The 22,605-nt window shown below is 43.2% G+C and overlaps 3 protein-coding genes across 5 annotated transcripts in view; 1 reads left to right on the top strand and 2 right to left on the bottom strand.

The window, feature by feature from the left end:
* Positions 1 to 1,749: 1,749 nt before the first annotated feature.
* foxj1a (forkhead box J1a) lies at positions 1,750 to 7,401 on the bottom strand. Its single transcript, XM_084371506.1, has 3 exons — positions 7,164 to 7,401; positions 5,827 to 6,460; positions 1,750 to 2,959 (listed from the first exon to the last, which is right to left on the bottom strand). The coding sequence occupies exons 2-3, from the start codon at positions 6,397 to 6,399 to the stop codon at positions 2,093 to 2,095; spliced, it is 1,440 nt and encodes a 479-aa protein (XP_084227632.1). The 5' UTR covers positions 6,400 to 6,460; positions 7,164 to 7,401; the 3' UTR covers positions 1,750 to 2,092.
* A 5,335-nt stretch (positions 7,402 to 12,736) lies between these two features.
* Positions 12,737 to 22,605, top strand: part of ubald2 (UBA-like domain containing 2) — a 10,483-nt gene continuing 614 nt past the window's right edge. Inside the window, exons 1-2 of the mRNA XM_084371513.1 lie at positions 12,737 to 13,418; positions 19,170 to 19,226. Coding sequence (XP_084227639.1) covers positions 13,299 to 13,418; positions 19,170 to 19,226 — 177 coding nt within the window. The 5' untranslated portion in view covers positions 12,737 to 13,298. The remainder of the gene's footprint in view (positions 13,419 to 19,169; positions 19,227 to 22,605) is intronic.
* Positions 19,514 to 22,605, bottom strand: part of LOC311268115 (uncharacterized protein) — a 21,274-nt gene continuing 18,182 nt past the window's right edge. The window contains exons 17-18 of one of the 3 annotated variants that reach the window (XR_014623937.1): positions 20,105 to 20,774; positions 19,514 to 19,836 (exon numbers count right to left, since the gene is read on the bottom strand). The gene's annotated coding sequence lies outside the window, so the exon portion shown is untranslated. The other 2 variants (XR_014623936.1, XR_014623938.1) reach the window with 2 other exon arrangements.

Raw genomic sequence — 22,605 nt, 5'->3', positions numbered from 1 at the left:
TTGCTGGAGAATTTTGCCTTGAGCCATTTTGTGTCCATTTTAACTTTTACACCATGAAGCTCGGACGTTTCCTCTACTGCCTTCAATCTGCTGTTCACAGGGTCAAAGAGATCTGTGACCACATTAATCTAAATGTTTTCAGTCTTGTATGAGAATATTCTGTTTTCATTCCTCTTGAAAAAAAAAAGTTAACCTGCATAATTAACATTTCTAGGTAAAATGGTCCTAATTATTTTTTGACAAACGCAGACAGAGAACAGTTAGTACCAAAAACCCCAAACACAAACGCAACTAGTACAGTAAATTACTTCTACACCAAACATCATTTGGCAAATATCTCATTTTTCATCATCGTAGTGCTGCTGTCACAATATTTACACTCATATTAAAACAAGAAACAAGTTACTGCTCTGTCAGCCTCAGCTGTTACTTCTTCTCTAAAGACAGAAAGAACTGAAGATCGTCGTCTTCTGAAAATATTCAGGTCACCTGTTTTTATCTTCTTTGTCCCATAAATTCAGCCTGATGTACAATAACAACATGGAGACACACTCTTAATGTAAACAGTGACCATGACGTGTCATCCTAAAGGCCGTTCACGTCCTCATTTAAAAAACCAAAAGACATTTTTATCAAATGGAGTTGCTACATTAGTGGATTAGCTCATTAAGTAAAACATGAATTGTTTGCTTTGAGTTCAATTTTGGTTAAAGCAGCGACAAGGATCTTTGTTTTTATTGATTCTGGCGCCCCCTGTGGATGAAAGTGGTAACGATTTTGATCACGCTGGCGCGTGGAAAATTGTAATGTATTTTAAATTTGAATCAGTTTGTGTTTATGTAAGATTAATAACTGTAACATGATTAGCTTTGTTTTAGTGCTGTTCATTCACATGTAGTCCTACAGCTACAGAGTGGCTGCTCGGTTATAGTCATTTTGTTTACCTGAAGCTAAATTAACCTTCATAATCTTTATAATAATAAGCCAACAGCAAGATGTAACTCTGTTGCAAGGTCAACAGAAAATGTTATGTTTTAAGCCAGTTTGACAGCAGATACAGGAGTATCCGCTGCCGTACCAGCAGACCACAGAGCAGCTTCAAGCCTGATTTCATCCTCAGCACTCGGCCATAAAAAATCCTTCTGATTATGAGAATTAGAGGCGTCAGTTTTAAACTGTTTCATAACCAGCTAAAAGTTCCTTGTAGCATGTTTAACACACAAATTAGCATCGTTGGCCAAAAGCAAAACATCTCAACAGAGCCGACGAATGAAGAGCCAGATGATCCAAAATGGAGGAAGCTATGGTAGTTTATTAGCTCTTCAACAGAGACATGCTCACACACACACGAGACAGGATTTTCCTGTTAGTAATGAACTAACTAACTTTAACTGCTTGCTAACCATGGATGTATTACAGGAACTGGATACCAGAATCCAAGATGGCTCCCATTCAACTGAGTAAAAACTGCTCATCGAGCCCATAAACCGAAAATGTTTTTTAACTTCCAGATTTGCCTTCTCGCCTCCGACGCTGTATCCAGTTCTACCTTCATACATCCATGCACTTCATCCTGCATGTTGCTACCTGACAGTTAACATCAGGAGGGAGTAAACAGCCCATTAAGGAGAAAATAGAAGCTCGAGATTGTGACGTGATCAACCAGCGCTGCATGTCCTCGCTTACTAGCATGTTAGCGGTTCACCTACCCGCGAGAAGTCCCCACATCACTGCACTTTAAGAACGAAATATTTCTGAAGACGGATTTATTTTGCCATAACCAGGCCTTAAATTCTGAAAATGGCCATATTCAGTTTTCATTTTCATTCATTACATCTTCACCTGAAAAGGATTTGACATTTTCCCTGCGATGATGTGAGCTGCTGCTGTACGTTGTGGCATCATTGTTCAGTAGGCATTGGGAATGTACTTCCTCTATGAATCAGCTTCAAAAGGTAAATCTAAAAATACTTTAAACATCTTGAAAAGGACAATAAAAGTTGTTTAAGTGTAAAAAAAAAAAAAAAAAAAGTAGTCTGTTATTCCTCAGTAGGGTAGCCAAGAGTTTTCGCAACTGGAGAGCAACTATTCCTCAAAGGAGGGTGTCGATCCGGGCGCTCGGGTCTCCCCCTAACGAGTCTCCGAGGTCAAACAGCTGGTCCAGGTTGACGGAGGAGCTACAGAGGAAGTCACTGCGGCACTGTTCCTCCTCCTCCGGCCAGGGGCTCTCCAGGAAGGCCGTGGCGAGGAAGGTCTCCTCATCAAAGTCTGACACGTCATTATTCCTCTGAGTCTCCACCAACACGTGGATGTCTGCCGTCCCTGCGGGGGCTTCAACAGGAGAGATGTGGGTCCCTCGCACCGTCAGGTCCTCCTCCTTCATGATGGGGCTCAGAGGTTCTCCTCCCTCCAGACTGAGCTCTCCACTGAGGGCCGAGTCCAGCAGGGCGTCCCAGTCAAAGTCCCCCTTCAGAGGTCCGATCTCCTTCTGTTCGTCTGCGGAGAGCAGCGGGGAGCTGGAGCGTCGGGGAGCTTTGGTGGCACTGAGTCTGGATTCCAGCGACTGTTTCCTCTTCTGCCCACTTCTTCCTCTGACCACTGGCCAGGACCCCAGCATGGTCCCCTCAGCCAGGTGAGGGTCCCAGTTCTGGTCGGCACCGGTCGCCTCTTCGAACTCCCGGAGGAGCTGCTGGGACTCTGGGTTGATGCACAGACCGCTCTGACCTCCTGCGGGGCTGCAGGGGCCTCTGGACTGGGGCTGGAGGTTGATCCTGAGCCGGCTCTGCAGGGCCGGGTTGATCTGGACCGGAGGCATTCGCCTCTTCTTATAGGCGCCACTCAGGAGACGCTCAGCGTACTGCGGGTCGATCTTCCAGAAACCGCCCTTCCCCGGCTCGTCCTTCTGCCGCGGCACCTTGATGAAACACTTGTTGAGCGACAGGTTGTGTCGGATCGAGTTCTGAAAGTACAGACGCAATAAAGTCATCAAACTTCTACTTATTCTGGACGGCACATTGAAGGATATGGGAAATATTGATTATTATAATCATGGATGAGAGGATTGATTGAGCTCTCATGTCTGCAGCCAGCAGCCACTTAGCTTAGCGTAGCATAAAGACTAGAAACAAGGGGGAACAGCTAGCCTTTCTCTCCCACAGTAACAATATCGACCTCCCAGCACCTCTGAAGCTCGCTGACTATCATCTCACATTTCATTCACTGAAACCAAACTGTGCAAATGACACGTTGTGGTTTCACAGGGTCGTATGTGGGATGGTAACTCTGATGGTAACTCTTGGCCTGGAGCAGTGATGCATGGATGACCCTTCAGCTGGAGTCAGTGTTTGGTTTGTCCGCTCTGGGCTACTGTAGAAACATGGCGTTCTCCGTGGAAGACGACCAGCTTATACGAAGGAAACGAAATTCAACAGTTCTTCGTTTCAGGTGATTATATTCCATTAGATCCTCTTAAATCCTGCACACTGGAGCTTTAAATATTTATATTTGGACTGTGGGGCGATTTATAAAGAAAACACCAACAACCCTTCCTGCAGACTTGTAGCCTCTGAAAGACAAACCCGGTTACAAGACTCGTTTCACTATCAGAATTTGATGCTTTCAGTCTGACAACATTTAGAACAAGATGCACAATTACGTAATTTTATCCTCAGTCATGTTAGCGGACGGCGAAACCCAAAGTTAGCCACTCTGGTCAGTATGAACTCCTTCAGTGAATTTCTTTGCAGCGGGAGTTTTTTTCCAGAAGTAGCACTTTGCACGCAAACAAAAACATTTTTAAGTAAAAAACAAAACTATCTCATCACGACGGTCTCACTGTCACGTTCGTCACCTACCCACGAATACAACACCGTCGTCAAGTTAGCAATAACGTCCAGTTACACTTTTAACATAAAACGACTCTGTTAGTTTTAGGAAAATATCCGGGTTTAGCTTAAAATCACTATTTCTTCTGAGGTCACCTCACACTGCTGCCTTCAGGGGAAGTTAGCTGAAAAACAACAACAATGCTAACAGCAGCTTTGATAACGCTACTTTATTATGAAACACTGCATCTTAATCACACGGCAGGTTCACTGAGGAAACCAAACTTTGCTGAAGTAATTCATCTCGTGTGACGTGAGCAGCGTAAACTTGTCTGGGTGAGTCCAGTATATAGAAGGTCGCCATGGTGATTCCTATTAGACCCAAGCTGCAGCCAGGCAACCAGCCGGTACTCCAGGAAGTCACAGATAATTATCCGAGTGTCCGAAACCACCCACTTACTCACTGCTCACTACACCACAGGGAGCTCTACACAGTGGACTGAACTGTGAGCGCATCGGTCAAATGAAAAAATACTTTTGGACGCAGTTTGGATCTTTGCATGATGGTAAATAACGCTCGGTTAGTGACCATCGGTTGTACGCTACTTTTCCCGATGCATTGTGGGACACTCTGAGTTAACTATAAAGGGTATAATACATTTCACTGTACATTTACATAATGGCGAACTCACTATATAGTCCAGTTTATAGAAGGTTCCCCAGTGTGTCTTTTTCACACAGACATCACATGTTAAAGGGATCGTTCAGCTCTCCTGATGTCGGAAAATGACCGTCAGCTCTCTCTGGAGAAGCAGATGTATTTAAGTCACCTAAAATATATACAAATATATATCCGTTTAAGTGAACGCTAAGTTTTTAACATACTTGCAGCTTCTTCCTTTGGCACTTTGACATTCCCTCAACCGTACAACCGTATTCCTACGCAGAGGCAGAATGTGGTGCCAAAGCAAAAGTCTGTTTGACGACAACGTGAAGCTGCAAATATGTTGAAAACACAGCGTACAATTAAACACATATATGTATTTTTGGTGGCAAACATATGTTTTGCTGCTGGTACAGTTCCAGCAGTACAAAGTTAAGAGATAAGTACCTCATACAACCCTGCATCAAAAGACCCAAACTACCCCTTTAGTCTGTGAGCTTGTAGGTCGATATCGTTACCTTTGGATGGAGATGGCGATGGCTAGCTGTTTCCCCCTGTTTACAGTCTTTGTGCTAAGCTAAGCTAAAGTCCTACTCACTGTAGTTTTCATCTGACGTCTAACTTTCTGCAAGAAAGCAAATTAGTACGTTTCCCTAAATGTTGAACTGTTCCTTTAAACTAATAAACTTTAAACTGATTGTGAGGCAGGAAGTACACATGGCAGAGCACCGCACACACACACACACACACACGCACACACACACACACACACTGAAGTCTAAATGGAGCAGTGACCCGCTGACCTTTGTTAAATATTATCTGCCCCATGCACGGCCTTACAATAACAGAACGCTCTGAACCAGACGCTCAAACTTCATCAATCATTTATCCAGCGAAATTAAACTTTTCTTCAAAATTCCTGCACTTCTGCCGAGAATTACTCTGCTGCTCCTCCTCTAACCCCCAACACCTGTGTGTGTCCAGTCAGAACTACCAGTGAGCTGCAAAGTGATAGAAAATAAGAAGTGAGCTGAGTGTTTAATTCATGTTTTCTGTGCAGTTCAGGGAAGTTTCTCAGTTTCTGTCTTCTGCAGTTATTAACCAGCTCACAGCTCGGTCAGCCTGAGCCGCTCAGTGTGTCCTGTTCCTTTAAAATGACATTTTTCTGTTCTTTAAATAGAAGCAAAGCCTGTGTCCAGCTGTGACCTGACCCCCTGACACAAGCTCAAACAAAGGGAAGTGTGTGAGAATGATGCGTCCTTTAAAACAGTGTAGTGTGTGTGCGTGTGTGTGTGCGTGTGTGTGTGTGTGTGTGTGTGTGTGTGTGTGGTCGGTTACCTGCCAGGTGGGATCCGCGTGTCTGTAGTAGCAGAAGTTGTCAGTGATCCACTTGTAGATGCAGGACAGAGTGATCTTGCTCTTCTTGCTCGCCTGCATGGCCATGCAGATGAGCGTCGCGTACGAGTACGGCGGCTTGATGTGCGCGTTGGTCTTGTAGTCCACCTCGTCGGGACAGTGGCCGTGAGCCACGATGCCCGGGAGGGACTGCATCCTGCTGTAGGCCGCCGCTGTGGGCTTCCCGGGAGTCAGAGGCATGCCGATGGAGGCGGGGTCCCCGGCCAGAGGCGAGGCCGGGGCGTCGGAGCCCGGCGGCTGGTGGCCGAACAGGTGCGGCTGGTGGTGGGACTGCTGCGGCACGTTGGCACCGAGGATGGAGAACTCCTGCAGCCACTGCAAGCTGGTCAGGCTGTCGTCCAGGTTGATGGAGCTGCAGCAGCTACTGTTGTTGTTGTTGTTGTTGTTGTCACCACCACCGTCCCGCTCCTCTGCCTGAGCCGCCGCCGTCACCACCTCCTCCTCCAGCCCCACCGAGCCTTCAGGCCAGGGGTCAGCACAGCTCAGAGACAGCATGGCTCTCCCTCTCTCTCTCTCTCTGTCACCCTCCTCCTCCTCCTCTTCCTCCTGCCACCGCCTGACAGGAACCAAAATATACACCCAACTTCAACAAAGTGCGAAAGGCCGGACAATGATGGCCCTATTTGAAAACAGAGCCTCTGTGTGTGCGTGCGTAAAGACGCTCAGATCCACATTTAAATCCTGTCTGACACCTGTGTGTGTGTGTGTGTGTGTGTGTGTGAGAGAGAGAGAGAGAGAGAGAGAGAGAGAGAGAGTGTGTGTCTGGTGAGGAGATGTAGAAACTAAAACTCAATACTCAAAACAAGAAAAAAATGTAAAACCTTTAAAAAGAAGAAGAGTGAAGTCTGGATGGGCCGCAGCCTCCTCTGGCACAGAACTTTCCCGAAAAACTCCGCTACGCACGGAGCGCAGGGAAGAGCGCACGTCACCACTATAACTGCACCTGAAGCGTTTTGACGCGCAGAAATACATTAAACTGTTTGTTTTTTTAAAGAAACTTTAAAAACAAATTGTTATTTCGTTATCAAAATTTAGATCCTCATATTTGATACGCGTAAACGCGTAAAATGCGCATTTTTCAGAATTCAGGCATCCAGGATTCCGTTTAATTTCACTAAAACAAGCAAAGTAAAAATATTTTAATTCCATTATTGGCCTCAATGATGCTTGTGTGTGAAGTGCTGTATGTTGTTCGGAGCTGTGGTGTTACAGGTGTGATAATCTGATTTAATCTCTTCATGATAAACTTCCAGACTCACCTTTTCTTTCTGCTCCTCTGTTGAATGGAGACCTTGTAAATCCAAACCTGCAGCAGTTGTCGGATGTTCAGCCTCAGTCTGAGTGAAGTGCACCTGTTGTTCACTTGTCCAGTGAGTAAAGACGCAGCCGGATTCCTGCGGATGCGCTCGGCTCTGTGCTGTCAGCGGCTGCAGGCCGTCGGGAGGCAGTTTAATACCTGCAGCAGGAGGTTTGTCCTGCAGCCATAGAAACGGGACTCCCCCTTGTAAACAGCTTCCCGCGCCTCCATTGGCCCGCTCGTTTCCATGGCGCTTCATTTTTAATCACTCTCAAGGCAACTGTGGCTGCAGGTGCTCAAACTGAGGCCCGGGGACTCACCAGGGGACCTCCGAGGACTTTAAATAGGGATTACTTTAATTCTGCAGTAATTAAACTCTAAAATGCGATTAATGTGAGAACATCAAACACTCTGAGTCCTGAAAATTACTTCTACTTACATGTAATGTCTGTAGAGTAACGCTGAAGTAAGTAGTGTTAAAATATTACTTTAGTAAAAGTAGTTTGAGTATCTGATATTAAAGGTACAAACATTTTACATTTAGGCCGACAAGTGTGTAAATTACTGATCAGGTTTATTAATTTATGGCTCTGGTGCAGCATGTAATCTGCAGAGTAACTAGTAACTAGAATGTAAAAATAACAATATTTGCCTCTACAAAGTGAAGTGGAAGTATAAAATAACAGAAAATGGATATACTCGAGTAAAGTACAGGTACCTTAAAATACTACTTGAGTAAATGTACTTAGTTACATTCCATCACTGGAATCAGATATCAGTCACAGGAGACATTTTACTGCACAAGCAGTACTTTTACTGGTAGTAGTGTAAAAATATTACTTTGGTAAATGTGAAAGTCAAAGTACTTGAGTAAAAGTATTTTTAGTATCTGACATTAAATGTACCTAAGTATCGAAAGTACAGACATTTTACATTTAGGCCGACGTGCGTGTAGATTACTGAATTAATTTATGGCTCTGATGCAGCATGTAATCTGCAAAGTAACTAAAGTACTCTAAATAAATTACAATATTTGCCTCTTAAATGTAGTGGAAGTATAAAGTAACAGAAAATGGAAATACTCAAGTAAATAACAGGTACCTTAAAATCACACTTGAGTAAATGTACTTAGTTACTTTCCATCACTGGAATCAGATATCAGTTACAGGAGACGCTGTACTTTTACTTTCGATGCTCTAGTTTTAGAACAATACATCCGTGCTTTAAATGAAGTGGCGTTTTGGGTGCAGAACTTTCACTTGTAATGGATTACTTTTACATTGTGGTATTGGTACTTTTACTTCAGAAACGGATCTGAATATATTTGTTCCTGCTGACCGCAAAAGAAGGAAACAGAGTTCTGCTGTCATGTCTGAATTTATTTAATGAACAACAACCTGGACCCAGAGTTTGGACTTACAGGCAGAGGGGGAGGGTGTGCGTGTGTGTGTGTGTGTGTGTGTGTGTGTGTGTGTGTGTGTGTGTGTGTGTGTGTGTGAAGGAATGTACTTTTGTTCATACGACAGAGAGACGGAGAAAAGGGAAACAAAAAGGTTTGGCCCCGTGAGCGTAGTGTTAGTGTGGCTGAGTGGTTTCCTGAAGCGCCTCACAAAGACGACTGTAAAGCTATAAACAGAGCTGACGTCTCCACACACACACACACACACACACACACACACACACACACACACACACACACACACACACACACACACACACACACACACACAGGTTAGATTCTCAGGTATGTTTTGAGGAAACCGTCCTCAGATGTTTTACTTTAAAGACGTTACAGGTTACACTGCGCTCACATTCAGTGCATCTGTCATTCTGTCGATTCATCTGTAGTTTTAAACAGAGTTCAGTTTTTCACCTGTGGATCAACAGGTGCCGACAGGAGGACCAGGACCAGGAGGCACCAGGACCAGGAGGAGGGACCAAGAGAAGGAGGAGGGACCAGGACCAGGAGGAGGAACCAGGACCAGGAGGAACCAGGACCAAGAGAAGGAACCAAGAGAAGGAGGAGGGACCAGGACCAGGAGGAGGAACCAGAACCAGGAGGCACCAGGACCAGGACCAGGAGGAACCAGGACCAGGAAGAGGGACCAGGACCAGGTAGAGGAACCAGGACCAGGAGGAGGAACCTCATTGTTCAGACTCTGAAGGGTCATTGATCCTGACAAGACAAACTCCTTCATGTCAGAGTCCTCCACCTCCTCCTCCATCTCCTCCTCCATCTCCTCCTCCACCTCCTCCTCCATCTCCTCCTCCTCCACCCACCGGACCATCACATCAGCTCCATCAGAGGTCAAAGGTCAGAGCTGGAGCAGCCAACCACAGTGACCTCACAGAGAGAGAGAGGGGTTGGGAGGGAGAGGGATTAGAGAGGAGGAAGAAGAGGAAGAGGAGGAAGAGGTCTGCTGGTGGACTTGACTGACACACACACACACACACACACACACACACACACACTCACACTCACACACACACACACACACACACACAGATTTAGATAACAGTCATGTCGAGCAGATAAAAGTCGTGTAAAGCCTTTTATGGCTCCAGAGGAAACTGAATGTAACCTGACAACTTGCCTCCAGTGATGTCAGTCAGTGGCCGTGTTGCATTGTGGGTAATATAGGCTCCAGTTTTGAAAAGCAGTCACTGGTCTCACGCTGCATCAGACTCATTATGGACAGTTTAAAAACAAATGAACCAGAGATATCAACTTTATTATTCCACGCAATCTTCTTCCTTTTTAAAACCTGGAGCCTCCATTACCCACAATGCAACACAGCCACTGAGTGACATCTCTGGAGGCGTTTATCAGATGACATGCAGCCTCTTCTGGAGCCACAGAGATGCTTCATGCTGCTGTTTCCACATATGCAGCAGTTCTCCCAAAACCTGTAAACACACACAACATTACAGTCAGTTAAAAAGTCAAAATACCTACAACCACACAGTTTAACCTCACAATCAACCTTTCACATTGTTACCTTATTAATTATTTTATAAATATGTTTCAAGCTGCTTTCGTTTGTGTTTATAAGTAATACTCACTCTTGGACAGAAGAGGGCGCCACACACCATTTAATTACCAGAGAGAGTCAGTTACAGAGGTAGAGGAAGTACTCTGACCTGTAACTGAAGTAAAGTACTTTGGATAATAAGTATATATTATATTACTGAGTTACAGTGTTTGATGCTTTCATGTGTTCGTCCCTTTAATGTTGCAGCTGGTGAGAGAGGAGCTCAGTGTGATGACGTCACTGCTGAGTCTGTAATCACAGATCTGAATGTATTTGTTCATTATAAAGTAACTGGTAACTAAAGCTGTTAGATAAATGTAGTGAAGTAAAAAGTACAATAGTTCCCTCTGAAATGTAATAGAGTAGAAGCACAAAGTGACAGTACCTCACATTTGTACTTAAGTACAGTACTTGAGTAATTGTACTCAGTTACATTCCATCATTGGCTAGTTGTAGTGTGTTGTACTGCACGTATTGGACAGTAAACTAACCTATTAGATGTTTGTGACAATATTAAATGTTAATATTCTGTATTTAAAGACACTGAAGTCTTTAACTTTGGGCAGTAAAGTGATATAAAGTTTACTTTAACTTTTACTGAACACATTATTGACCAGAGGTGTTTGACAGTCAGACGCTGATGTAGAAACTTGTGTCTGTGTGTAAACTGACTCTGTCATGTGTGATGAACACGTGGGTGGATGGAGGTGGAGTCACGTTATGGAGCCAACATAAAACAAACAGGACGTTACAGGAGGCCCTCTGAGACAAAGTCCAGCACGTGGAGGTGTTTTCATGTTAATCATTCACCGCAGAGCTTTAAGTTTTACTGTATGTTGTTGTTATGGTGGAGAAGCGACCTTGAGGTGACCTTTAACCAATCAGCTTCAGAGAGCTGATCGCAGACAGCGCGTGATAGGATGACTGAACAACAACTCCTTATCTTTGTTATCTTGTTATCTTTGTTTTTCTTTAATTCTATGGTTTCTGTATATTGTGCTACAGTACGCTCCCTGAAGACTTTTGATATATTGTATTGTTAAAAAAGATGTTTTTCAATAAAAGTTCATTTAAAAAAAGAGACACTGAGATTCACTGACTCTGTTGTGTTAGTTTTTCATTACAATGTTCATGTGTGTTGTCTTTATCAAATGACTCATTTAGTGATTAGTCAGGAGAATATTTCATAATTGAATGCAGTGTTTCTTTATCAGCAGGTTTTTTAAAAAACAAAGTTTTATTTAAAACATTTTTTTAAGAATAGAATTTGTTTGTTTTTTATTGATTGAATAATTTTTTGATTTTTGATTTTAGCAATGTCAGTCCTTTATAATCAGAACACCCACATACACAACAGACTGTGTACATGTGTTTGTTTTACAGGTGTGGAGTTAAAGGATTTTAACCTCAAAGATACAAAATGTTATAATAAAATATTATATTAATTCTGACCCGTCGGACTGTCAGCCGGGTCTCTTCAGATGCAAGTTTTCTGTGGTCCAGCTCCAAACACCCTTCAGGTAACAACACCCTCCAACAATACATAATAAATAGGCCTCCTCTGTCACATGTGCTTTCACCTACACCACGGCTGAATTATTCAGGCCGGTGGCACAAAGAGAGCTGCAGCCTCATGATAAGAAGATTAGTGCTGTTCTGTCAGGAGAACCGTTCTCCACCCAGGTCCTATTTTACCTAAATAACAGTCAGGATCATTTGAATATGTTGAAACTGAAGCTGAAAACGGTAAAAACAACGTGGAAGTCAAGGCAGTTTGATTTAAACAGCCAAAAATCACAAACCACGCAGCAATTAATGTTGCATGTACAGAACAGACCAACAAAATCAGAGTTTACAGATTACAGCCACAACATTTCTATTCTTTCCTCCTCTGTGACAGTAAACTGAATATCTTTGGTATCGACATTTGAGGACGAAACACTGATCGACATTTTTCACCTTATTCTGACATTTTATAGACCAAACTACTGATCGATTAATCGAGGAAATACACAACAGATTATTCAACAACAAAGATAATCTTTGGTAGCAGCTCTAATCACAACAACATATCTGAGAAAAGCATGCACAACTACATAGGATAAGATAAAGATAAGAAAGAAACTTTATAATCCCAAAGGAAATTCTTGTGCCTGAGATTGTTCAAAATAAAATAAAATAAAGTCAAATAAAAAAATAAAAGATAAAACATTACAGTAACAACAAGTGGGTTCCCAGGGTCAGGGTCACACACTTGGTCCATATTTATGAGAATAAAAACAACAGAGTATTAAATAATAGTGAAATATACAAAATAAAAAGTATAAAGATATTATGTTTGCAAAAGTAGTTTGTTACATAGGAGCACATGTAATTTTCATGCTAAAGAGTAATTTAATAAATATGTGTCTATGTTTGTAAAATACTCAATATAGTCCTTTATTTAACAATAATAATTATATATAATCTCTATAAAATAAATAAAATAACATCGCAGCTCTGTCTCATTGGGTCTCTTTTGATAGGATTTATTAGATTTAACAGAAATATCTAAAAATATTTGTAAACATTGGACTATTCCCTGTGTTTACCTGCCAAACGAAGCAGCCAATCAGCTGCCCGTATTCAGCTGATCTCCAATAACACACATTACGTCAGTGTAACGGACATGGATAAAAGCGCGTGTACAAAATCTACCGGATGTCCACAGAGGGCGGAGATGTGATTACTAACTGACTCCACCCACCGGCAGTGTCTCGGATGAGTAAAAGAAGCGCTCCAGTGAATTTAAACGCTTGCCAGTGGTAACCAATCAGCGCCTCTGTAGTACTATCTCGCTGCGGAGCCGTCCAATCAGCGGCGCTCTCGTCTTTGTTGTTGGTGATGACATGAAAATATTGTTGTTGCTGCTGGTCGGAGGCTGCGGAGACTGAGCGGCGGAGACAGGCAGCAGGCAGCAGGCAGGACCGGGTCTGAGGGTTCAGAGGAGTCCATCGAAGCGAACTGCTTGACTTTTTATTTTGTTTTCGACCCTAAAGCAGCTGCGCGTGGCGACGAAAGAGGCCATGTCTGTGAATATGGACGAGCTGAGGCACCAAGTCATGATCAACCAGTTTGTTTTGACGGCGGGCTGCGCCGCCGACCAGGCGAAGCAGCTCCTACAAGCGGCCCACTGGCAGTTCGAGGTGAGCGAGCTTTACCCAGCGTGTACTCGTGTCCTCCTGTGGGCGAGCTGCTGTTTAACCTTCACACTGTTTCCACACACTCACGGCAACTTCCTGTGTCGGTTATGTTCAGTGTTGTGTGTCCTTCCTCGCGACCACGCGCCGCTGTGAGCTAGCAGAAGCTAAGCTAGCAGCTGAGGACGTGGTGTTTGAGTCAACGGCCGTTTTTGTTTACATCCTCCTCAGGAATCCACCGTGTCATCGCCGAGCTAACTGTTGTTAGCTTCAGCTCGTCGTGATAACCCACTCCTCACAAAACAACATGGAGGCTGGCGCTGGCTCCCTGAGCTGTAGTTTAATGGCTGTCAGCAAACAAACGGCTGCATGTTAACGTGGAGATCAGTGATGCCATCTTGTGAGAGCAGGCCCGTCCGATGACATGTTCTCACACAGCACCCACATCAGAAACAGGTCGGGCTGGTTCGGTCAGCCCTCAGGATGATAGATGGATCCCTGCCAGTCAAAACAACCCTGTAATCACGTTTCCTGCGTGGATGGACAGTTTGGACTTAATCAGCCAATCACAGGGTTTAAAAATGTCTTTAATGACTGGATTATTTCAGGTTTTAGTCATTTTACAGGAGGATATAAAGAGCTCACACTCCCTGTACTCACAGCTGAGAGGTGTGACATTGATCCTGTTCAGTTATATATAGACTGATTAAGATGTATTATCCTTCCAGCTGTTCTCATTTATAAACCTCCTCTGCTATGAACGGTTATTTAAAGCTGAAATAATTAGACTGTTAATCTATTCTCAGCTCCCAGCGCCTCTGATGTGCTTCTGTCTGCGTTACACGACTGGAAATTGAATTAATTTTGGATTTTAAACAAAACACGACATCAGAGACACTTTCTTCATCGCCGCTCAACAACCTTGTATCTCTCAGCGACGAGCAGCAGAGAGAGCGAGTTAAAACAAGAGCTGCAACATTAATCGACCGGCTCTCAGCTGTTAGATTAATCGCCTACTCTTTTGAAAATCGAAAGTCCAGATCTTCTGATGTCAGCTTGTTAAATGTGGATATTTTCTGGTTTCTTTCCTCCTCTGTGACAGTAAACTGAATAACTTTGGGTTGTCGACAAAACACTGAACATTTTTTTTTACCATTTTCTGACATTTTACAGACCAAACAATTAATCTATTCAACAAGAATATAATCGACAATGAAAATAGTTGTTGGTTGCAGCCCTGCAAGACGTTTGAATGCATCGTGTTTCAGTAAAATCAAGAACATAATTGTCAGCTTAAAGGGCTGGAAGGGAAGCTAGAAAGGTGGCAGGGTCCGCCACATATAAACAAAGTAAAACAGTATGAAGTTGTGCAGTCCTTTAGGGTCAGTCTGTGTATTCAGTATATTCAGTCATGAAAACAAAGAGAGTTTGTCAAAGGAAATGAAAATAGACTTTATCTGCTGCCCTGCAGTTATTACCCTCAACTCTGCTGCTCACGTCAGCTGACTGGGGGTCAAAATGGCCGCCGTATTACCGACATCTCCTCAAAGTGATCCTAACATGAGTGGCTGTGAGAAGCCCTCTGGCCTCAGAACAGCTGACAGACACCTGAAGGATCTTCCAGATGGCTCTCTCCTCAGACCACTCCTCCGCCTGCGTTAATGACCAATCTGTCGGGGCTGTGCCGCCAGCGTTGGGCCACAGCCGGGCCAGGTGGTTCACCAGAGGGGCGGGTGGAGGCGGCTCGGCTCAGCTGCTCTCTTGTGTTGTGATCGCTGTCTTAACTCGCTCAGGAGCTCAGAGGTGGAGCTGCAAAGGAGTCAGGAGGAGGTTTATTTTAGGTTTGATATTGGCCTGACAGTGATAATCGATCCACTTACTGATTCATTCTTTCAGTCACTTTTCAAACATTGTGTGGTTCCAGCTTCTTAACTGTGAGGATTTGCTGCTTTTCTTTGTCATATCTGACAGTGAATGAAGAGTCTTTGGGTTTTGGACTGTTGGTCGGACACAAGAAGCAGTTTGAAGACGTCACTTTGAACTCTGGGAACTTTTTTTTTGGACATATTGTAGACAGTTGGGCTGCACATTGGATAACTGACATTGCAATATTTTGGTTTTCTGCGATAGATAGGAATTGTTACAACATAACTTGAGTCGCTCTGTTTGGAAATAAAGAATCATTCCAGAAGCAACAAACTCCCTAAAATCAGATGGAATTACTCAACGAGGCTCTTGTAGGTTACAGGACGTTTTCCTTCTGTATCAGGCAGTAAAGAAGTTGTAGCATGACATCTTTTGAGTTAATTTGCCGTATTATTATAATAATTATATTGTGCAGCCCTGGTAGACAATAAATGTTATAATTGTGGCAATAATCTTGAGATTAATGGATGATGAAATGATTGTTAGTTGCAGGGCGGGGATACAGTTTCAGTTTGTTGGTTGCAGCTTCTCTGTAAGACAGTTTTGTGCTGCTGTCAGACTGATATGACAGTGAAGTGAAACAGGAGTGTAAGCTAAGTGTTGGTAACTGACTCAAGTTCTCAGAGACGGTCCTGTCACTGCAGTGAGTCACTCACCTTCATGTCACCTGAACAGAAAACAGTGCAGAACCACAGACACAGAGGAAAACATCTGACTGATGAAAGTTCAGGTTGGATAAAAGGGCGTCCTTCTACATAAACATTTAATTTTACAGATGCTGTCCTTCAGGACAGAGCGTCATAAGTCATTTATATAACCATGTGATTAAAATTCATATTCAGAGGCAGAAATAATGAGCTGCTGGTCGGACAAAACAATTTGGTTTGACGATAGTACAAAACCTTTTTTCAGCGGGTCATTGTTGTTTGAGTTCCCTGAACCAAAAAGCATCAAATGTGTCCACACAGCTCGTCTCCAGAAGCCTCGAGATCACAAACTGATCTGAAAAGATGTTATTTACATCCTTTTATATGAGGAAATCTTAGCTATCGTTAGCTGCTAAGCTAAAAGTGTTTGCGTGCCGCTTGCTGAGGATGTACATAACATCTTTTGGATTGCACTGAACGAGCCGTTTGGAGACATGTGATGTTTTTTTGGTTGTTTTTCCGTTGTAGAAGTCTCCAGCTACTTCAGCTGTTTAGCAGAATGCTGCAGCTGTGAAGCTCCAGAAATGTTTTGTGGACTACGAAACTTCACCTGACTTCATATCAGCATGGAGGGAGGAGACGTAACCTTGACTGACTTAACCTTTTGGATTAACTGTTCCTTTAACTGCTAAACTGACGTTGGATCAGTTGGTATTATTATTACTACATAAACTATCTTTTCTGTCTTTCTTGTTTGGTCACCACTGAGGAAATGAAACGTTCTTCATTGAGGATCCTTTAAGAAAACCTTGGTGAACTGGGCAGTCAGCGGTAGGTTAGTGTCTCTGTGCAGTTTGTGTTTGCAGCAGCAGGAAATGTGAGCTGACAGTGTGACATTAGTGAGTGACGCTCAGTGAACCTGGTCCTGAAAAATAAACTGAGCGGAGACAAAGAGCAGCGTGGACTCACTGGCTCTTTACACAATAGCAGCAAAGCACTTTGACGCTTTGATATGTGTGTCACGTTGTACGGCAGACATTCCTGCACCGCCGCTGCTGTTGTCAAACAACCAGAGCGTGGGGGTGGGGGTGAGTGGGTGGGCGGAGGCTGTGGGGGGGGACCACTGCATTCATTGAAGTGTTGGCAGGAGGAGAGGCCTCCGGTGGAGGGGAAATGGAGGCTACACTGAGCAGTAAAACAAGCTCACACTCCCTCCTGCTCTCATACCGTCTGTCCTGTTGGTGCCTCGTGTGTCTCCATCACGTTCACATAGTTTAACTTTCAATTCGTCTTTAAATGAATATATTGTTTCACAACACGTTCTGATTTTTGTCTCGTTTCCAAACACGACAAATACTCAAAATCTCACCAAGTATATTTGTGTAATGACTGTTCAAGAACGTCTCATTACACTAAGACAAACATCTACACAGAAGCACTTCAGTGAGATAAATCAGAAATACATTACACATTATTTTTAAACTATTTTCACTTGTTCCATCAGCAGTAGTAATCTGACTAATGATTACGTATCATGAGCAGGAAACACCTCACAAAGTTTGTGTTAAATGGCTCGATGAAAAAGCCGTTTCAATCGTGTCCAACATTAGAGGCTGATCGCCATCTTCCCTTAAATTTCTAAAAAGTGAATGAACTTCTGAATGGGTGGCATCAAAAACTACTAAACTTCGTTTGGAGAAGGAGGAATCTTCCAATGCTGAATGATCTCTACTGTGTTATAGAGTCGGCCATCTTGGTAGTTAACTTCACACATGAGTGAGTGTTTACCTAACGAATGACATCACAGCAGCTCTTCCCGACATGAGCGTGAATGAGATCCAGAGGAATGTTTTCTCCTCCCTGACGTGTTTAGGCTGGTCCTGCTCTCTTATCAGACGGTTGTTTCTGTCTCTCTCAGGTCATCCGGTGTGTTTGTGTTCACGCCGGCCTCGTCTGCGTTCACAACAAAGAGGAACAATACGAGGAGCCAGCTCATTTCCTTGTTAACACAGGGAGGCAGCCATGAAACCTGCTGTTTACATTTTCTAGTGACTCGGTGTTCCAGTCAGTCGGGTTCTCGTCCTCCAGCAGGAAGGAGACTCGACTTATGATCATCTTTATGAATAATTACTGAGCAGATTCTTCTTCCAGTTAATTGATCCATAGTTTGGGCTTTAAATGAAGAAAGTGGTGAAAAATGTCCATCTTTGGTAACGTCTTGAAATTCTTTGTATTTTCTAACAGTCTGAACCGAAGTATTCAGATTAACATCAATGAGCCAAAGAATCCACGTTTTAACAGCTGGAACCAGTTTTAATATAGAAGACGATTAATCATCTAATCCATAGATCAATCAATCATTTCAGCTGTTATAGTTTAGAAGAGAATAATTCATTTTTGAGGACCTGGAGCCAGTCAGTGATGTTTTGGGGCCAAATATATTATTGACTCTTAATTAAAGTAGTTGCCAACTCAACTCAACTAATCTGAAAAAATAAGTTTTTCAGATTAGTTTTGAACCAACATGAACATTTGTTAGTAGTTTTTCAGACAGAAACTTCCTGCATGATACCCGTCTCACAGAGTTTGTCGAGTTGTGTACTCACATTATTCCAAATGAGTCCAGCAATGTTCAAACCAGAGATCCACAGGTTTACTCAAAGTAACGGTACGTTTCGTTTGGTCGCTGTTTCTGGGATTTGGAAGTCGGTGAATGAGACTAAAGTTAATACGAAGAAAACTTTAAAACATCACCTCGTCTGTGAACATTGAGTCACGTCACATAGATTTTAATCAGCAAAGAGGATTTTGATTGGTGTATAATAGTCGATATTCTCCTTTAATATAACAAAATGAGCTTTTGTTCAGAGGAAGTCAAATTCATCTGAAGCCTTCCTGTTACACTATCAGTCAGTTAGCTCACAGCTAATCTGTAAAAGCCTGTGTGGTCGACAAACCCTGTTTTAGATCCCAGCGTGGAGATAATAGTTTTAACCCTGAGCTCATGTGACCTGTTGTGTTAACCGACCCGTGGACTGATGTTGGAGAGGAGGAGGAGGAGGAGGAGGAGGGGTCAGCTTTTCTTCTTCTAACGTTTGACATCTCCTCTTCTTCATCTTGTGTGTTTCTAATCTGAATAAATCAAACTGCTCATAACACCTCCTCTCTGTCTGTCTCTCTGCAGACGGCCTTAAGCTCCTTCTTCCAGGAGGCCAACATCCCCAGCCACCACCACCAGATGGTAAGTGCATTCAGTTCCTCTAAAAAGAAAAAAGACTTGACTTAAGGCATGTGTGGCTGAGCGGAGGCTGATTCCTCTGTACAGGATGGTGGGATGGATGCACCCACTGACCTGCAGAGACACACAGCTGGTCCACACACACACACACACACACACACACACACACACACACACACACACACACACACCAGCAGGGCTCAGTGAACTGGATCAGCACTAAAAGCGTGCTTTAAAAGCACATCCAGTTTTTTAATCAAAACCTTTTTTAATGAAATGTGAAACAGTCGGATAAAGAATAGTTTTATTACAGTCAGTAATAAACTAGAGTAATGCAGTGTAATAAAACGGTCACAGTACAACTTATTGTCCTCAGCTGCTGATGTGTTAAGCTTCCTAAACACTGCTTTTGTCGAATGCTCTGAATTCCCGGGCCCTGTGAACTACCCACAGCTGGATCCCCATTACCTTTAAACAAAGAATAAAATAAATACATTCACTAAAGAATCATGATTCTGTTTTTTACCATTCCTGGATCAATTGTATACAACTAGCGCCTCTTCTGTTAGCTCAATGCTAACACATAAACAATAAAATAACATCACCAGACTCCCTTAACAAATTGCATGATTTTAAGAGTTGTTGTGTGAGGAGAATATCACACCTCAGTCTGAAGAAGATGATGATGATGATGATGATGGGGCTCCCTTAACCTGCCATTATTAGCAGCAGATGTTTGTGAACACACTGATCCAACTATTGAACCAGTAACCACAACATTACCAGACCCCCTTCACAAATGTTGTGATTTTAAGAGTTGTCACGTGAGGGGAACTTAACTTTGTGTAAAAACATCAGGTCTGCTCGTTACGGTGATGGACGAGTTTATTTGGCCGAGCTGAGAGTCGGTGCTCTTCTGAACGTTGCTGCTCTGTTATGTCAAATTCACATTTAGCTTCTTTATTATTTGTGGTAATTTAGTTTTTCGGCAGGAAACTCCAGACTTCTCACTTCATTTGGGCTGAAACCGATCCCAGAGGGAGTGTCTGCCTCTGATCACAGTTACATTAAGAGTCTTTGTGCTATAAGGAGGGTGTGTTCAGTCATAATAACACTTAATCTGTAACACAATAATTATCGGCTCATGAGGAGGATTCACTCCGTTTGAATGAATCAAATAATGACTGTGTTGGTGCAGAACTTGCGTCACTGTGCAAACAGAGACGTCTGTGTCCTTGGTCCACTGCTGCTTATGCAACCATGTTTCTTAACAGTCTGAATCTTCTCCCACTAACCAACCACAGTGCATCCTGGGATTTGTCCCATCCTGATCGTGCAGAAACAGCACGCCAACATCTGCAGCCGTGTTTTTGTTTTCAGTCTGAAGCAGTTTTTTTTCCTCCGGCTGTTCTCTCGTTGGTGTACGTGCCTCTCCGTCTCTCTGGGTGGAGCGTGTTGGAGCTCAACAGAACGAGGAAGTGTGTGAGAGGCGGCGGCCATGGTTTGTTATTATTTTGGGTGCAGTGCAGTGACATCATCTCGCCCGAGGCTCTGGTGTGTAGAGAGAACAGGATTGTTCACTGGAAAAGCGAAGCAAGTAGACGCTCAGGGTGAGCATCAGCTGCAGGACGGCCTCTTGCTCCTCCCCCCCATCCATCTCCTCCATGATGGCCTTGAGGAGCGTGCAGGAGAAAGAAGTCAGTGTTGCAGCAATAATGAAACCGTAATCAAATATTAACTCTCTCTGCTGACGACAAGTTAACCACAGAGGAAATTCACAGAGAGGAGGCTCCGAAAAAGAGCTCTTATTGTGAAAAGTTAGTCTCAGACAGAAACTGATAGACTCGAGCACAGATCAATAAAATAAACAGACGTGTGAAAACAAAACTGTGCAAGGATTCTCAAACTTATAACTCACTGATCCACATCTGATTTTTATTTAAGGACAGGAGTCCTGAACGACTGTCGACAACAAAATAACGTTAAATCGATTTATTAACATCTCTCACATTTCACGTCTTTATTTGATTATTAAAAAATGTTAAATGTTGTAAAACTACTTAAAAATGATCAGAGGTAGGCGACCTGAGTACTTGTTGTTCAAGAACATGTTTGAGTTCGCTGGTAACAATTGGATAAGATCTTTTTGATGATAGAAATGGTCTGCTGTACACTTGAGAGGTGTTGTTGTTTCTAACGTTCACAGTCTTGCATTAACATGAATTACAGTTTGCAGTTTTGTTAATGGAGTCTGGTGGAGGGAACAGCGTCCGCAGTGTGTGTCTCATCATCTAAACACAGAGTTCAGGAGGGAAACAGCTCAGTTGTGTGACTGAGTTGTTTTGGTTGTCACACAAACATCCTCACAAATGTGTGTGTTTATGTGTGTGTGCACATGCCTGAGTGTTTTTTTTCTAAATATACCGGTAGTCCTTCCCCCGGCCTCCTGCTGCACAGCTGAGAGGACCCTTCCTCCATTTCTGGCAGCTTGTGTGTGTGTGTGTGTGTGTGTGTGTGTGTGTGTGTGTGTGTGTGTGTGTGTGTGTGTGTGTGTGTGTGTGTGTGTGTGTGTGTGTGTGTGTGTGTGTGTGTGTGTGAGACGTTCTTCTCACTGAGGACTTTTGGCATTTAGCAGTGTGTCGCTCTCGGCTCACGTTGCCTCGCTCGGAGCCGGAGGACTGTAGAGAAAACACAGTGTTGTTTTAACGGCTCATCACAACGTGATGACATCACACACGTACAAAAGTTTCCTGATTTAAAAGAGGAAACATGTGATCAGATAATAAATCAACAAAACAAAGTGTTGAACACAAACTGTGATATTTGATTTTCCAGTCTTGTTTCGACTGATGCTGATATTAAATCATTGGAGAAATAATCTATAGTTTACTGAATAAATATGAAAACAAAGTACATGTTAGGACTTGAACTGGTGAACTCTGATCCCTGCGTCAGACTGAGGGATTGCTCTGTTTTTACTCGTTGACGGTCGCCCCCCCCCCTCCCTCCCCGAGGTGAGCTCTGGCCTGGACGTGAACTTTCAGCCCTCATTGGTTTGTTTTTAAATCATCTTGATGAGTGAAACACCTCCTGGTGGCAGCTCAACTTTAAAAAGGCCTCCATCACCTCCATCCTTAAACACGCGGCCTGCAACATTCTCACAAACGTTCTGATTCAGATGCAAAGTTAAATTAACTCTTAATTTATTATTGAACATTAACAATCGGTAGTTAAGAAGTTGAGAAGGAAAAAATGTTTTGGTCAGCAGCAGCTGTTTGTGAACAACCGTCTGTTTCAACTGATCCAACCATTGAACCAGTCACCACAACATCACCGGACTCCCTTAACAAGTGTAGTGATTTTAAGAGTTGTTTCATGAGGA

This window comes from Pagrus pagrus (assembly GCF_965226575.1).
Source record: "Pagrus pagrus genome assembly, chromosome: 13".
Taxonomy (NCBI): domain Eukaryota; kingdom Metazoa; phylum Chordata; class Actinopteri; order Spariformes; family Sparidae; genus Pagrus; species Pagrus pagrus.
The sequence above is the reverse complement of the archived record's forward strand: the minus strand, read 5'-3'. Positions and strand labels throughout refer to the sequence as shown.